This window comes from Perca fluviatilis, chromosome 23 (assembly GCF_010015445.1).
Source record: "Perca fluviatilis chromosome 23, GENO_Pfluv_1.0, whole genome shotgun sequence".
Lineage (NCBI taxonomy): Eukaryota > Metazoa > Chordata > Actinopteri > Perciformes > Percidae > Perca > Perca fluviatilis.
The window spans coordinates 7,543,733-7,562,436 of record NC_053134.1 but is presented as its reverse complement, the minus strand read 5'-3'; the positions used below and the strand labels follow the sequence as shown (position 1 = coordinate 7,562,436).

General features: G+C 40.0%; 1 protein-coding gene and 1 long non-coding RNA gene across 2 annotated transcripts in view; one reads left to right on the top strand and one right to left on the bottom strand.

The window, feature by feature from the left end:
- Positions 1–231: 231 nt before the first annotated feature.
- Positions 232–16,009, bottom strand: LOC120553155 (phenylalanine-4-hydroxylase-like). Its single transcript, XM_039791254.1, is given in 13 exon segments — positions 232–683; positions 862–977; positions 1,067–1,200; positions 1,698–1,793; positions 5,199–5,255; positions 5,515–5,584; positions 5,678–5,813; positions 6,006–6,098; positions 6,101–6,201; positions 7,069–7,136; positions 7,709–7,797; positions 9,487–9,670; positions 15,902–16,009. Coding segments are annotated over 13 exon segments (1,272 nt in total). The 5' UTR covers positions 15,974–16,009; the 3' UTR covers positions 232–627.
- The window catches only part of LOC120553157, a 30,835-nt gene continuing 17,800 nt past the window's right edge, over positions 5,670–18,704 (top strand). Inside the window, exons 1-2 of the long non-coding RNA XR_005638122.1 lie at positions 5,670–5,843; positions 9,515–9,700. This is a non-coding gene — a long non-coding RNA (uncharacterized LOC120553157). The remainder of the gene's footprint in view (positions 5,844–9,514; positions 9,701–18,704) is intronic.

Here is an 18,704-nt window from a genome sequence, read left to right as displayed (position 1 = left end):
GTTCAAGGGGGCCGAATACTTTCGCAAGGCACTGTATAAATGTGTGTTGTCCCGTAAGCCACACAGGCTGGATACATGTTGTAGACACCATGATGAAAACATCTGTATAATATTTTTAACAGGTATGAAGTAATTATCAATGGAGGGAAAAAAAATTAATGACAGAGAGAGAAGAGAAATATTTATTTTTTTCATTAAAATGTTTCATGTAAATACAAAACATTTAATTTAGTCAAGCAAAATGGATGCTAGGGGCAGAAATGATCTGTCAATATGATTTTAGGTTTGAAGTGCATAGAAAGGATTTTCATTTTTTTTTATTGTTTTTACATCATATTAAAAGTAAAATTTGATGTTTACATTTTGGGTTTGAAATTCATCAAAGTCACTAAAGAGATAATTTAGGTTAACTGACAAACCCTCTTAATAACACTTATACTGTAATAATAATGACAGTACCATTTTAGCTGTTAACAGGCTACACTTTATTCACCTGACTTAAAAACTAATTGGATTACAGTAATATTGCCAATTTGACTTGGCATATTTGTTTAAATACAAAGAAAGCTAATTTGCAAGCATTCAAGTTTTATTGAATAAATTAAGAGATCTTTAGGCTGCTTGGGCTCAGATTGCATTTGCAGTTACTTTCTGCAGGGCTTCACACAGTTTCCCCATTTCACCTGAAACAAGAGAAAACAAACTGATTTAGAGTAAAACAAAACTAACCTGGAACTTACATTTTCATGAATCAAAGTTGCCCGGCTTATTTAGCGTTACAGTAGTTTTTCTCAGTTTATCTAATCATAGGCAAAAGAGATTTTAGTGTCCGGTAGTGAAATAATTAACATAGGGGCATACTACTGATGCTGTCAGCCAGGTTCTTGAGCTGCTGGGTGTTGTCCAGCACTTCAATACTCTGGGTGTATGGATTGTAGCGCACTGAGAAAGGCTTAGGGCTAGCGGCTGCAAATTTCCTGCAGGCAGAGACGTTAATGTTAGGCATGTTTTGTATGTAACCTAAACTTATATACAGGAAAGCATGAAAAGAAACTCATTTTCTTACTTCACTTTCTCTTTGGCATCCTCAAAGCTCTCAGCAACAAAGTAAACAGGCTGGTACTCTGTGATTGGGTATTTCTGGATGCTGGTCCTGTCAGCGTCAAAGGGCTGGAGTTTTGGCTTGTCTGTGAAGCTGTACTAAAAGAAAAAATGAAAAAAAGGACATATTTCATTTCAGTGTCTCAATGAGTGTCTCTGTTCCCATTACTACTAGAGTAAACAGGAAGTGCAGATTGATTCAGGGCTCTGCTGTCTTGTTCATGTGACTTGGCAGAGTGCACATCCTCTACTGACAGCTTCTGATGTAACTTGTGACCTCAGTAGTGAGCTATCTGTGTCCCCCCCTCCCTCTCTCTCTCTCTCCCCCTCTCCCCCCCCCCACTTACCCACTGAACCACTTTACCCACACCACACTGGGCAGGCCAGTGACACACAAAACCAGATCTGAGTGGACCACTAACCCACTGCCAGCACTGCTGCTGCTGTGCAACAGGGTCAAAGTGTTATAAACAACAGATGGAGGCCGAAACTGTTTATCTTGCTGCTGCGGGGGTCCATGTTTGCTAAAAGTGATGTACAGACTGTTTTATTGGAGCCTTTGACTCAACACGTGTTGCCCCCTTCCTCTCTCTTACCTGCAGCTCTCCAAACGATGAAAGCAAGCCAGCTCCATAAGCTTTGATCTCTGAGCCCTGCTTACAGAGGCCAAACTCCACAGTGAACCAGTACACCTGAGGGAACACATACATAAGGTTCATAAAAATATGTTAATAATAATAAACTGGCTTCTCTGAAGTCCACTCACCAGGAGATCCTTGAGAAGATTTAAAGGGTCACACAACATATTTTCTAACTTACATCTTGTGCTATCTAGCATGTAGTTTTTGATTTTGGGTTTTCTCAGGTTTTGAGATATCTGTGATATTTCCGCTGCCACACCAATACAATGGAGGCGAATGAAATATAATTTTGGCTGCTCACAACCATATAGTGTACATTAAGATGGTCAAAGCCTTTTTACTTCCTCCTATTGGACAAAAATCAAGCCAAAGTATCCCGGATATGGGCACTGCCATGTTGCGCTGGTGATGTAATTTGGATCCAGAGTCTGTGCAGTATTGTCAAGTCATTTCATTTGTATAGCACATTTAAAGGGATGATAGAATGGTTATATACAATATTTCACACTGTTCCATAAGGTCTCCTAATAGGGTATGTAACATTGGTTGGGCTGAAAATGTCTCTTTTACTGTTTTTTTGGCCCTAATGCTACCCTGTTAAATGGGACTGGACTGAAACGAGAGCTTTTCTGCCTTATATGGTCTGCTCATGAATATTTAGATGAGCTGCACGCTGATTGGTTGAGTTTAGCACGCGCGCACACACACAGAGTGCGAGTGCAATGACAATGGAGTGCTTTAAAAACAAAAAGTAAAACTTTAAAATCAATTCTGAATTTCACTGGCAACCAGTGAAACTCAGCTAAAACGGGAGTTATGTGGTCATACTTTTTGGTGCCAGTGAGGAGTCTTGCAGCAGCATTCTGGACAAATTGGAGTCCGTTTAAATTATATTGGGTTAGGCCTGTGTATAGTGAGTTGCAGTAGTCTAAATATGAGGTAATAAAGGTATGAATGATTGTTTTGAGATTGTTCTTAGATAAAATGTATTTCAGCTTAGCTACTGTTCTAAGCTGGTAAAAACTATCTTTAACAACAGAGCTGACTTGTTTATCAAAATTAAGAGAGCTGTCAAAGAGAACACCTAGGTTTCTGACCTTGTACTGCAAATTTGATGACCAAGGGCATTGCTCAGGTTTTTTGTAGAGGTGGGGGGAGCCAAATAAAATCTTATCTCATCTCAGTTTTCTTGTCATTCAACTGGAGGAAGTTTGCTGCCATCCAGGATTTAATGTCCTCCAAACAGCTAAAGATTGTATTTATTGATGAAGTGCAACCAGGGGAGATGGGTAAGTACAGTTGTGTATCATCAGCATAGTAGTGGTAATTTAAGTTATGCTTTTCAAGGATAGAACCAAGGGGCAGCATGTATAGGGAGAATAACATGGTGCCAAGAACTGATCCTTGAGGGACGCAGAATTTAATACCCACTGGAGAGGAGGACTTAGTACCCAGTTTCACAGAGAAAGTTCTTTCTGTCAAGTATGATTTAAACCAGCTTAAGACAGAGCCCTGTAGTCCAACTATTGTTACATCAGTTACATCAGAAGCTGTCAGTAGAGGATGTGCACTCTGCCAAGTCACACGATCAATAAGAATGCAATGATCAATGGTGTGCGAAAGCAGCGCCAAGGTCTAGGAGGTCTAGGAGGATGAGCAATGCACATGATCCAGAGTCAATGGTAAGTAAGATGTCATTATAAACTTTAAGAAGGGTGGATTCCGTGCTGTGGAGGGCTCTGAAGCCAGATTGGAATGTATCCAATATATTAAAACTATTCAGGAAAGAGGAAATCTTCTGGAAAACTACTTTTTCCAGGATTTTAGACATAAAAGATAATTTAGAGATGGGTCTATAATTACTAGGGTCATTGGGGTCAAAATTGGGTTTTTTCAGCAGTGGTTGCCGTTGCACCACTGCATGCTTGAAACCAGAGGGGACGTCACCAGTATACAAGGAGCAGTTCACTATAGCTAACACAATTGGACAAAGAACATCAAACACTTATTTAGCTTGAAGGCTTTAAGTGAGAAACTATCTCAGACAGCTCAATGGAAGACAGAGGAGTGAAATGCTGGAGGATGCTGGTGGGACTGTTGGTTGTAACAGAAATGCAACCCTGGGAAGTGATATTGGATCTGATATGGTCAATTTTACAGATAAAATAATCAACTCCTCACAGTTTAAGGAGGTGTCAACTGCATTGGCCGAATTTAAAAAGGAATCAATAGTTTTAAAAAGAACTTTGGGTCTGTTAGCCTGAGAGTTGATAAGCTTACTAAAATAATTAGATTTTGCCTTTTTGACAGTGGCTTGGTAGGCCTCCAGGTGTTGCATAACATATATGAGACTTGAAGCTTATCTTTTTTCCACTTCCGTTCTGCCTGTCTACAGGCTTGACGGAGAGCTTGTGTGGAGCTATTCAACCAGGGGGTTGAGTTGTTTTACTTGAGACGTTTCAATTTTAAGGGGTGTATCTGATCTAATGTGTCAGTACACGATAGGTTAAAAATACAGGCTAGCTCATCAATATTAGTGTATGGTGACAAGTCGGCAGCGAGGAAAAGGGGGAGAGCAAGCCTAAAAGAGTCAGAAAAATGAGAGGCTGTAGCTGAGTTAATGGAACGGGCTAAAGCGTGAGAGGGGGAAGGGGCAGAGGGAGGGCAAGGCCTCAAACTCAATTAGAAAGTGATCAGAGATGGCAGCATTAGTGATTTCAAATGTATCAATTGCTATCCCTGATGACAGGACGAGGTCCGGTGGGACCGAGACATGAGTGGAACCGCATACTGATTGGGTGAGGTTAAAAGAGTCGAGTAGTGCTAAAAATTAATTCACCATCGGTTTAGTTGGGCAGCAGACATAAATGTTGAAGTCACCAAGAATTAGCATCTTGTCAGAATGAATGGCCATAGAAGACAGGAGGTCAGAGAAATCATGTATGAAACAGCTTGTAGCTTTGGGGGGTCTGTACACCAGTGCACATAACGGGGGTTTGGAGACAGTTTACAAGTAAGAACAGTTGAACTTCAAAAGAAGTGAAGGTATTTACAGGAAGGATTTTGTAGTTAAATACATTCTTAAATAGTGTAGAGATCCTCGGGGAATTTAGTCAGTTAATCAGTAAATGGGGACAAGTCACCAATACTAAGCCAAGTTTCAGTCACAAAGAGAAAGTCCAGCTCATGAGATTTGATGACGTCATTTACGATAAATGTGTTATTGGCTACAGAACAGGCATTAATAAGAGCAAATTTAATAGGTGAATTTTGGGTTGATCTAGTGGAGACATGTCCATCAAAACAAAGTGAACGGAAACATGCCAAATCCACTCCGTCACGGGGGACAATAGTATTGGCATAGATGGAACGAGGAGCAAAGTGAACAGGAATCCAAGTCACTATATCAATACATTGTGTATTGTGTGTGTATTGTGAAATGTGCGGAGTACTCACTGCAGCAAGTTTCTCAATGAACTCATCGGGAGCACCGAGGGAGGCAAGACCGAATTCCTATGCAGAATAGCATCAAAGCATAGAGATTAGAAAATGAAAATATGTTACATAGATTTGTATGTTAAGATAACAGTTCAATGATCCTGTTACAGCAGTTTAAAGATGCAGACACGGTATAAAATATATTTATATCTTAAATATAAATAAATCAAAGGTAGAATGTTTTGTATATACAGAATATACAATGGACAATGAATGTGTATTTTTTATTTAGTTTTGTATTCATTACTTCTGCTCTGACAGGAAACTTAGTTACCTGTGAGAATTGGGCGAAACTGGAGTCAGCAAACAGAGGAACGTGTCCCAGAAGCTCATGGCAGATATCCCTGTGTTAAGTACCAAAATGACTCATATTAAAAAATCACACATATGTATAATGTATATTTTCCCTCTTTTATGAATAGAGTTTCGACACTCACGGCTCAGGTGTGTATGTGGGCTTGGATCTGTGACGAATGTACTGCGTGGAATAAATGACACGGAAGGCGAGTCCAGCCAGGAAGTCCCGGGGCGAGAGCAAGCCGGCCGCCGGGCGAACCCGGAAGCCTGTGCATGCTGCAGGAAAGAGTGGGACAGATGAAAGAGGTGAGTGTTTGGTTGTGTTGAACAAGAGCAGTTAGTGAGGGGAGAGAGGGAGCAATAGGAAGAAGGGCGTTTGAACAGGACCTGCCTCCCACATTCACCTAAATGAAATTAATGAAGATGTCATCCGTGGGACCTCAGGGTCAATAACAAGACAGGACTTACACTGCAGGAAGCGGGACACGTCCTCCAGCTGTGGGATGTTGTCCTGCCTGTAGCCGCAGTATTTCTCCAGCAGGGGGAAGACCCGGTTGTGTTAGCGCAGGCATGAAGTGGGTACAGAGTCTTCAGCTCCTTGAACACCGTCCCCCATGTGGCCTTTTCCTCCTCTGTGTACTCCACTCGAGGGATGATTTGGCCACTGGGACAAATACATGAGGTTACTGCATGTGATTTATGCTGTTTCTTGTTGAGTTTTGTGTACCAGTATAAAGGCCATTCTAGGGACAAGCATTGCAAACTTAGGCTATAAATGTTGTGGCAGTTATATACTGTTTACCTGCAGGTAGACCTAGTGCATGAGGACAGTATTGCATAAGCAAAACTACATTGTTACACACATATACAGTATACCAGTGTTTGCCTAAGATGTTTACCTCCACCAAGGAGGTTTCGTTTTCGGTTTGGTTTGTCCATCTGTCAGTAGGATTATGAAATAACTACTGGCACAATTTCCATTAAACATGGTGGAGGAGTGTTGCATGGGCCAAGGAAGAACCCATGACATTTCGGAGAGTATCTGACTCACTGGGCGAATACACAAATTATGTTTCACTTTCCTTAACATTGGGAGGTATAGGGCATGGCCTTAGCGGAGGTCTGCATTATCCGAGTGCCCATCTAGTTCTATTTATAATGGCCAATTTTACCTGATTACATATATACATGTAATGTGTATATATACTGTAGTGTCCATCTGTTTATTTTGTGTCCTTATAATTCCTATTCCTTGTGTCCTAAGAGTTTTCCAATATTGTATATGAGAACTATGTTATGTGGTGGTAATCATTGTACTAACTAATTTATTTGAGTTTTTAAGAATGAGCCAGTAAAATTTTCTCCGAAGATATTTACTGGGCAAAGTGACAAATCCATTAATATTCACATTTTATTTGTTTTTACGTTATTCTCTGTTTTTGTTGATTTGTATACTTTCTTAAATACACATTTATTACATTTATAATACTTTTTTTTATATATCAAAATAAAGATTTTTAGGAGTAGTTACTGTCTGTAGTTGTAGGCGATGTCAGCAAACTCCTTCCTGCGGGCTCTATACACTGGATCTGTGAAGCCCTGAACACACACACACACACACACACACACACACACACACACACACACACACACACACACACACACACACACACACACACACACACACACACACACACACACACACACACACACACACAAAGACAAAGACAAAGGAAAGCTATGTTAGATCTCATGATCGCAGCCTGGCCACTCACAGCTAAATCAAAGAGTGGAAATCCTCTGCTAAGGCTAAACCCTGTTGCCTTTGACAGCGTTATACACTCTATGTCTCTAATAAGAGCACGCAAATACATATTCAAATGAAGGCTTTGTAGAGTGTTTTTCAGCTTATGATGAATACATTTTGCTTTAATGGCGGTGGCAAAAGGGAGCAATTATCTATAATTATAGGGGCTCAATTAAAGCAATGACATCAATTTGTGTGTGTAGATAGTTTCCATTAGAATAGACGGCAGAGTGCAGCCTGTCATCTCCGCAGCCCCGTCTTTCATAACACGTGGACGTGAGTTAACCATATTCACACACAAACACACGCACACATGCAGAGGCAGGATGTGGCACACAGACAGTGATGGATGAGTCAGTCTTACCGGGTGATCAGAATCTAGCTCGGAGCCGTAACTGAGGATCTGGTTGGCAAAGCGGTCCAAGTCCTGGATGTCATTAGGGAACCATGGCACTGTTGAATAATAACAGTTATTAAACATAGATAATTTATGTTTTTATTGAACATGTATTCATTCACGTCAAATCAATTAGGAATTTATTCCACAAACATTGACCAGAGCTAAGAAAATGTAGTGCTCTCTCTTATCACACTCTGTTCTGTGTGATCATTTATATTTCTAAGTCTAAACAATTTGTAGTCCTTATTTATGCCAAATAATGTATGAATAATAATAAAAGTGTGTAGCCCCAGTGAGGATTTTCTATTTCTTAACCCAACTGAATATTTGGGTTTTGGACTGTTGATTGGATAAAACAAGACATTTGAACTAATTTAACTAGGCAAGGCAAGGCAAGGCAGCTTTATTTGTATAGCACATTTCAGCAACAAGGCAATTCAAAGTGCTTCACATAAAAACACATAAAAAAAATTAAAAACAGATAAAATACGAGAATAAAAGTTACAGTGCAGTATAAGAAATTAAACATTAAAGAGCAGTTAAAACAGTTAAACATATAAAAGCAGATACAATAGGAATTTCTCTTTATATGCTTATATAGATTTTCATACAGTTTCAACAATGCAACTTCAGTATAAGAAATGAAGAGTTATTTAAAGAAAGGCAACATCAAAAAGATAGGTCTTCAGCCTTGATTTAAAAGAACTGAGTTGCAGCGGACCTGCAGTTTTCTGGGAGTTCCAGATATGTGGAGCATAAAAACTGAACGCTGCCGTCCCCTGTTTAGTTCAGACTCTGGGGACAACAAGCAGACCTGTCCCAGACGACCTGAGAGGTCTGGGTGGGTCATAGTGTAGCAGCAGATCAGAAATGTATTTTGGCCCTAAACCATTTAGTGATTTATAAACCAGCAAAAGTATACTAATTATTTTACAGACCGATCGATTAATCTGCAGAGAAAACTATTTGTTGCAGCTCGAGTATTGTGTGATTCTTGAATGACTGAAATGAGTACAGAATGATATTGATGTTTGTAATGTAAATTATGGTTTGCCTATGGAATGTATTGCCATGAAACTTGGTTTAGATGTCCATGTTCCCCAGAGGATGAACCCTGACCTGACTTTCCCAACTGCATAGCACCACCAGCAGGTCAAATGAAGACATTCATGATCACCAGAGGATGAACCTTATTGACTTTAGTGATCCTCTGAGTTTTCCTCTAGCGCCTCAATGAGGTTGACATTTGTGGTTTTTACTGAAATATCTTGACAAATGTTTGATGATTCACCATGAAATTTGATGCACACATTCACGTTCCCCTCAGGATGAATTGTAATAACTTCATCAGGATTCTGACTTTTCATCTAGTGTCTAAAAACGGTTTAACACTAGGTAAAATGGAACACATAGTAAACAATACCCGCTAAAAAATCTGCATGTTTGCAAAATTCACTAAACCTATGGCAAAGTCTGTGGATCTAATAACGTGTGTCACAAAAATATAAACACTCCTTCCAGTTAAGAAACAATTGAAACAAAATTACATTTTTATTTATTAATTTAATTTAATTTATTCAGTAAATATGATGGATCAGATTAAATGTGGATGAAGGGGGAACTCTTGTCCTCAGACATCCATTTGTAAACTCACAACATGTGGAGCATGTTATGTATACACATTGCTATTATGTTGAGGATTCATTCTCATCCTCTCAATAAGGTTACACTAACACACTAACCTGTGTCCTTCTGTTTGTTGTGTGACAGGTCATGCACATGGTCACTGATTTGTGTACCCAGGCCTTTGATCACGTCATCCAGAGCCTGGGAGCAGGTGGGGTCCACGCTGACGAAGAACTTGTACTGGTCTTTGTCCATCCGCGACGGACGGGACTCGATGTGCGTCAGGTTGATGCCATTCTCCTGTGAGAAGAGACTGTGGTGAGACCTGAGGTGATTTTTTTTTTTATTTGTTTTAAAGAACTTGTTGGTCTCCATTTAGATTGTATGATGATTCTTTTGAAGGCAAAAGAATCATCATATAAACAAAGTGGAAAAATTACAAAATACATGCATGTAAGATAAACATCTATGTCAGTGATATTCAACAGGGTTCCTCAGAGTTAGTGCAGGAGGGCCGCCAAATTTGTTTACAAAAAACTTTCATTGTCAACTAACATTTTAATATTGTTTGTCTGCTATTTCGTTATTAAATTCACTTCTGAGACTTTTCTATGCGAGAAATCAACTATATAAAGCTGAAATATGGGCAGTTTTACGAAAATTGACGTGTCGGACTTCATAAGCTCCAGTCTGACGAGAAAGCGGGAGCCTGCTTGACTCCATACCCAGGGGAAAGTCACCGTTTCTGGGTTACTGGACTACTGGGGCTCGGGGCTCCCCGGAGCTGGCCGGCTGCCGGCATAACTATAGTATATTTAGAGTTTGAATATCTTCACACCACTTATATTACAGCTTCCCCAAGGTCTTACAAAGCTAACAGTTGTGTCCGATTTCAATTTTATGTTTTTTTGTGAATATGAGGGGTTTCGTTAGCTGCTAGTGTCCCTTCAATCTTATGGGTAAAGCTCGCTGCTAGTTAGCTACACTTTCGGCATAACTAAAGTTTACAGTTTAAATTTCGTCATGCCACTTATATTACAGCTACCCCAAGGTCTTAGTACAAACAGCAAACAGTTGTGTCCGATTTCAATTGAATGCATTTTTGTGAATTTCAGAGGTCTAGGAGGAGGCTAGCTAGCTCTCATTGATAAGAGCTCCTGCCAGCCGCGGGCTCTATCAATTAGACTCGCGGACAAGAGGCGTTTATTTCCCTGATCGTTTGTTTAAATAACTCAACACACGTGTCCTTTATAAGATTAACTGGAACCTGTGGTAAGAGATTGCGGGCGTAACAAGCTCGCTGACTCTCGCTCACACACACCAGCCATTTAGCAGGAAGAGGAGAGCTGCAGGCCCTGGAGCTCTGTCAGGGCAGCGGCGTTTGGTAGTTCAGTAAACCAGAAACGGTGACTTTGCACGGGTATCGAGTACCGCTGGCTGCCGGCCGTGACGGAGCTCCATCTAGCTCACAGCGGGCCGAGGTCTGTGAAGGGGGCCGCGTGGCGGGGCAGTAACCCAGGCAGCACCGGCTGCTGAATTCCGACACATAGTCGGACAAAATTTGCAATAAGCCATCAATTTTCGTAAAACGGCCCAAATTTGACCTCTACATAGTTGATTTCTCGCATAAAAAAGTCTCAGAAGTGAATTTAGTGATAAAATAGCAGATGAACAGTGTACAATTTCTGAGATCTGCGTGACCTATTCAGAAGACCTGATCTCAGATCTCAGTGGTGTAGCTATGTAAATGTTGGGGCGTGACAAAGGTAGAGAGTAGAGCCAACTAAGGAGGGGCCACCGAGTTGACGTCAACTCGGTGGTTCGTTGAGATTTTCCCGTTTTCAGAGGCAGTTTCAAATTGTGAGATTTGCAGAATCTCACAAAGGAAAGAGGTGTCAATGGGATTTTGAGGTTCTATGTATGTCCCTACTCCTTCTCTCTTTTAGCTAAGGGGTCCTTGGCCTGAAAAACATGGAAGACCCCTGATCTATGTGATAAACAACTGAGTGTTTTTGCTGCAACAGGCTCCAGCACTGCTTTTGTTCCACTACTAGAGTGTGGTGTTTTCTTACTAAATTGATGGCTATTTATCAGACATTGTGGAGTCCACCATGGCCTTGATTCAAAAAGCTGCCTTGAAATTTCTATCTGCAAACTGACACTGAGCCAGACAGAATGGACTTATGGCATTTAGGCTTTTCTCATTCTGCAGCATGAACATAAAACCCTTGGAATGTTTCCAAACCCTTTTGGACAGGAATTCTTCTTAATGTCCAAAATGCAGAGAGGCTCCAGCTCATGCAAGGGTGACAATCTTTGAAGTGGTAATTACCATAAAAAAAGATATTTCTGTCAGGTCCATTAAGTCAAGAACACACATGACAACAAAAATGATTTAGGAAATTTGTATTGAATAAATTGCAATTCAAGTTGATAAATTCTGAATTAAATTTTGGCGGTATGGCTCTGTTCAGGGAGTCCTCTGACCTTTCATGAGCACCATGAAATAGCAAAGAGTCAGAGGACAGCAGCAGCATTAGGGAGCGCTCACACAGTTTAGGACTGGGAGAGCTGAACTATTCCCCCACATGGACAGAGCAGCAAACGCATACACAAAAAGGAGAAGCTGGGAGGTCGCGGGGGGCGACGGCGAGCAGTTAGGAGCTGGTAGAGCGTATAGGCATTTGGGGTATCATTTCCCAAAATGCAAATCAAATCAAACCAGCTATTAGGCTAACTGACATAAAACCATGCCAATCTCTAGGTATGGTGAAGGCTATGTGATGATGTGGGGCTATTTTAATTCCAAAGGCCAAGGGAACTTTATCAGGATGCATAGTATCCTGGATCCATGAAATAACTGGCCTTTAAAAATAAAAACCTGCCTGCCACTTTGAGAATTTAACATAGGGGTGTCTATACTTATGCCCCCTGTATTTTCAGGAAGAACATTTATTTTTTTGCGATACATTATTCATTCACAAAGAAAATTGGTGTCCTTAAAGGTTGGATTTTTCCTATTTTTTTTAATTAAGGCATCAATATCAATATCCAAAAGATGATTTTTTTATTACTGTTTTTAGTCAACTTTAGCATGGGTTCCTAAACTTATGAACCCCAGTGTACATGCTATTCTTGTCATGAGCATCAAGGCATGGCGGTGCAAATTCAACTCATGTTTAGAACATGTTAACTCAATAGACTGTTAATATTAATTTTACAGTCAATGGTTAACACAAAAAGTTCTCTAGTTTTGCTTTAATCCTTCTGTCGTCTTTAACCCTTGAGAGAGATTATCTATTGATTGATGCTAGATAGCTGACAGTAGAACGCCTTGGCATCTTAAGCAAAGTTACACTTGGCCATTGGCTGCATCCTTTGTTTTCAGGCTTTAGGAAGTTCCAGGTGCAACTCCCAAGACACTTTTGATTGCAGCGTAAAGTTGAAGCTCAAACAGAACATGTTAGAGACCGTTTCCCCTGCAGGGATATCACAAACTAAAACCTAAGTGTTGCTTCTCCAAAAGGCCTCAGGCAATATTGTAACTACAGTCTGCAAACACTGTGGACACACAGCACTTTGTTCAAATTATAACATGCTTGTTGGCAAAACGGTTAAGGATGGAAGGGTGCGTTGCTTAGGCCTAATTGAACGGAGAAATTATGGTATTCTTTGGTAGCCTGAGTAACTTTAATCGTTCATGTGAAATCTCAAAGACAGCCTGATGCTTTGTTTATAGACTATTTGTGGGTGGATGTTTGCTGTTTGACCTATCAATTCCTGTCAATAAAGTATAATAGGGTAAATCCTGTATAGTGCATACACTTGTAGCTATTATGTATCTTTGTAAGTCATTGTAAGTTGCAAGTGCACAAAAAGTGGGCTCCTCCAAAGGCCACGGTATAGTTCCAACACTGACTACAGGAGTCAATGAAAGCAAGGTGATACTAAATGCAGTCATATCTATAGTTTATCTTGATCTTCTTATGATTTATGTGATGAAAACATGTTTTTAAACCTAAATCTGGCAGTTTAATGGGCATGATTGTCTTCTTCAATGGTTCTCAACCTTTTTCCTTGAAGCCCTCCCTAAATTTAAAAGAAAAGCAGACCTACACAGCCCAAATGTCTCCTGGTGTTTGTTTGCTGGTGTTGTTTCATTTTGCTTGGCTTTATGAGCTATAGCTTCTTGCCACAAATGACACATTGTGGCCGAGACCTGTCCTGTCCTTTCATAAAACCAAAGTTAAGGTAACTTTACAGATATACATGTAGCCTTACTTTCTTTTTTGATACTGATGAGTCATCATCACTTTACGTTTCATTCATGCTCTGACTGCAGGAAAAATGAGGATTATCTAGCTAGCTGACCTGACAAAACTGATTGAAAGCTCTGGTCACAGAAGTTGAGAGGTCCCATAGGTTTGGCCTACTAAGTAGTATCTTTTTCAAAATAGCTCTATATACAGACTTTTGTATAAATTATCCAGTAAGTGTTATTATTAGGGCTGTGTATTGGCAAGAATCTGGCGATACGATACGTATCACAATACATGGGGTCACGATTCAATATATTGCAATATATTTCGATACTGTGCGTAAGGCGATATATTGGGATATTTTTTTATTTTTTATTATGTTTTCATTTTAAACATTCAGAACAGACAAACACACTTGAACAAGAACAATCATCCACTTCCACCCCCCATTGGGCTTTTTTTAAAGGTGCCCTGCCACACCTATTATATTACTTTGTGGTGATGTCTGAAGTTCTACGATGGACGCTGTAAAAGTTTTTGTGGAAAAAGGGCGTTGTCATATTTTCCAGTGGTATTACGACAGCACATATTGAAAAAGCCATCATAATTAGTCATTATCATAATCAAGTTTGAGGCAGAATAAGAATTAAACTGGATATTCATAATATTAGAAGAGGTGTTATCATGGTATCGTAGAGGATTATGGACAGGTACAGTTGGTACTGTAATAGGAAAACAAAGCATTTTTAAAGGAGTGGAGAGAGAGACTGAATTGAATGTTTACAGGTAAATTATTTCAATCTGAGGGGGCTTTAAACATAAGGGCTTTTTTAGCTGTAGCGAAAGCTACAGCAGGGACAGAAAAAAAGAATTGTGTAGAGTGTCTCAAGTAGTATGTAGAGGAAAAGAGTTCCATAAGATGTTTTAGATAACTAGGGTAATTGAAATATATACATTTATAAATAAACTGCAACCAATGCTGATGTCTTCTTATAGAGGGTGATAGTAGAGCAAGTTTTTCATACATAATACAATGATGAGTTGTGAAAGGACATCCAAGAACAAATCTACAGATTCTGTTGTAAACAACATTGAGAGGAAGCAGATTAGTGCTGGGTGCAACCTGATATACAACATCAGCATAGTCCATAATTGGTAAGATAAGTTGTTGCACAAGTTTCTTTCTAACAGTAAGAGAGAAGCATTTTATAGAGTGGTAGAGAACACTAATACCAAAGTTGATTCTTTTTAGAATATAATCAATATGATACTTAAATGAGAGCTCAGAGTCTAGCCAAAGTTCAAGGTATTTGGTGTGTTCAAATTTTTGCAATGAACTACCATCAGAACATGTAATTACACACGTGTGACTTTTTAATTTGGCTTTGATGGTCTGTGACCTTCCAAAAATCATAATATGAGATTTGGTTTTATTAAGTAGTAATTTATTTCTTATGAGCTAGTGTTGTAGGCTATCAAAGTCAGACTGCAGAGTTGATTCTATCTGTAATGAATTAGTTTTGGAAGTGTATAATACTGTATCATCTGCATAAAGCTGAACACAACATTCAGAGCAGATTGATGGAAGGTCATTAACAAAAATAGAAAAGAGAAGTGGACCAAGGGTTAACCTTGAGGGACACCTTGTTGCTGAATTAATATATCGGATTTGCATCCTTGTATCATAACACATTTTTAACACGTTTTCTGTTATGGAGATAAGAATTGAACCAGACTAGTACATTACGTAACAGACCAGCAGAGCACAATTTATCTAAGAGCAGGTAATGATCAATTAAGTCGAACGTTTTTGTCAAATCAATAAAAATTGCACCAGTTAGTTGACTGTTATTACATGCGGAGACAATGTAATTTGTAAGCTTTAATAGTGCAGTGGTTGTGAAATAATTTGATCGAAAGACAGATTGGAACGGCGATAAGATATTGCACTTATTTAGATATTGTCCATTTTTCAGTAACATCTGTTTTTTTTTGTTTTTTTTAACTTTCTTTTCACTGAGGCAACTTCCCCTGCTTTGTCATGTTGTAGCCTATTACCTGGAATAGTCCAGCTATGACTGGCTCTATCACTGTTGTTGCATTAAAAACAGAATTGAATTAGCAGAAGATTATTATTTACAGTAACGTTAGGCTTTTTTCTGCTTAAAATGACCATATCATGACAGAAGAACACAAATAAGTAGATGAATTTCTGGCTATAAAAAGTGGTGCCACTTTAAAAGTGATCTAGCAGGTATAACATCAGATTTACCCCTGTGCCTGGCTCCTCTGTCTCTGCCTCTTGCCCGGAGTTTCCATTGACTCTTTTGTATGCTGCGTCCATCCTCTTGCTCTTCAGGTGAACAACCTGTGTGTGCAGATGCTGAACTGTAGTAGACTTTGTGTGTGCAGCTCCTGTCTATAAAACCTCTGCGTTGCAACCTGCCAGCCCACGTGACACCCCCTACTTACATACTTTGAGCTAAACCACTCCTTTTTACGTAGTGAGTTTTATTCGGTGGAGAAACGTCGCCTCCCACCTTATTAAAGAACTTGAAGGTGAATTAAATAATTGTCTTTATGTAAGAGTGCATTTATTTATGTCATATTGACCCCATAACAGACAGTGGGTCAAAACTTGTGAAATGTGTACATTTAGCCTGTTCTTTATTGATTTGGACGCGGTATGTTTTGTTTGTTTTAAACTGGACCAATTCTAGACAGTCATGTACTTAAACTCTACAGTGCTTTGAGCTAAATGTGAATGTCATCATGCTAACATATAGCCATAATGACAATGCTAGCATGTTTATGTTTAGCAGGTATAGTTTACCATGTTCACCATCTTTCTAATTGGCACTAAACACAAAGTGTAGCGTATTAGACAAATTAAAATTTTGAACTGATGGTGCTAGGTAAAAAAGTGATAGGGGATTAAAGTTATTACAATTAATCCTGTAATAATCCTATCTAATTTTATTAATTTATTTTGTCTAAAGCAACAGCTGCTTGGGCCACTACAGGTGTGAAGTTGTGCACATTTCTCAATCAAGCTTTATTTATATAGCACCTTCCAAACAAAAACGGGAGAGATTATCTATTGATTGATGCTAGATAGCTGACAGTATAACGCCTTTGCATCTTGAGCAAAGTCACACTTAGCCATTGGCTGCATCCTTTGTTTTCAGGCTTTAGGCAATTCCAGGTGCAACTCCCAAGACACTTTTGTTTGCAGCGTAAAGTTGAAGCTCAAACAGAACATGTTAGAGACCGTTTCCCCTGCAGGGATATCACAAACTAAAACCTAAGTGTTGCTTCTCCAAAAGGCCTCAGGCAATATTGTAACTACAGTCTGCAAACACTGTGGACAGACAGCACTTTGTTCAAATGCTAACACGCTGCTGGCAAAACGGTTAAGGATGGAAGGGTGCGTCGCTTAGGCCTAAATGAACGGAGAAATTATGGTAACTTTAATCGTTGTTCATGTGAAATCTCAAAGACAGCCTGATGTTTTGTTTATTGGCTATTTGTGGCTGGCTGTTTGCTGTTTGACCAATCAATTCCTGTCGATAAAGTATAATAGGGTAAATCCTGTATAGTGCATACACTTTTAGCTGTTATGTATCTTTGTAAGTCAAGCGCACGAAAAGTGGGCTCCCCTAAAGACCACGGTATAGTTCGAACACTGACTGCAGGAGTCAATGAAAGCAATACTAAATGTAGTCATTTCTATAGTTTATCTTGATTCAATTCAATTTTAATTACATTTTATCATCATCAATCATAACAAGAGTTATCTCAGGACACTTTACAGATAGAGTAGCATAGCAGGGCGCGGAGCAGGACCACCGGGACAGCTGCAACCATGATTTAGGTGCCACCTTAATCCAAGGAAACACTGTCTGTGCAGCCTTCTGGGCAGGATCTCACAGTCCCTGCTAATCTGGTGGCCCACTCAACCAGAGGCGTGGCTGCTTCTTGGGCTGCTCTTAGAGGAGTTCCTCTTTCGGAAATCTGTCCTGTGGCAACATGGTCTGCTCCCTGTACATTTTTCAGGTTCTACAGAGTGAATGTGGCATCCCCTGCACCATTAGGTTCCGCCGTTCTCCTCTCGGCTGCAGGGTGCGGTTGTGACATGGTGGAGTCTTCTGTTCCTCGCGACCCTGATGTTACTTGTCATCCAAGGTAAGACCGTGATGGCGGTCTGAGTGAGGTCGAAATAGATCATAATTTATGACTATAACTATGGATCTATGAGACCGAACGATGACCGTCACCATCTCTTGTCGCTCAGAATGGGCTGAGACGTTCCAGGCAAGAGGAAGAGGCGTGGCCTCCGGGATGCTCTTATGGACGGCGGCCAAGCCTCCTAAGGTCAATCACATGACTTTGTTAATATAATGTCTCGAGGATAGGTTGAAGGATTGCATCATTCAAGGTAAGACTGTGGTGGCGGTCATCGTTCTGTCTCATAGATCCATAGTTATAGTCATTACTTACGTCACCCACCTCCAAAGTGCGTTTATCCATTGTTAGATCCCCCGAGTTACCCCCGTTAAGGAAGTACTGGACCAGCTCTCCGTTTAAAGGGTCCGAGCCTCTTTGCCTATGGGTATTACCCTGCTAGGTTAAATGGACTATTTAAGCTGGTGGCGAGGAGACACGCCTAGCTTCTAACTGCCTACATCCGTGTGTCTACCCTGCTTACACTAGCACCGCACCCGACCGAATGGCCCCAGGGTCAGGTACCACACCAGTCACGCACGTTAACGGCAGCTCTCCTCTCAACGATCTGTGCACTTGTTAGTTGCTAGGATTGGTTTTAGTGGCTCGTACAGTGAGCCCCAAGGGTCTGTTTAATTTCTATGGCTAGAGCAACCTATTAGAACCTAACTTTGTTGTTATACAGACACACTCCTTAAGAATTCTTGCCTTAGTGAGGCGTCATGAATCCAATGTCCACAATTTAATCTTTAACTTCAATGATAGCTTTATTGCAGAATTTAGCAAGAAAATTGCATAATGCATAACACTGATTAATTATATATTTCAAAGTGATTAGCTTAACCAATTAT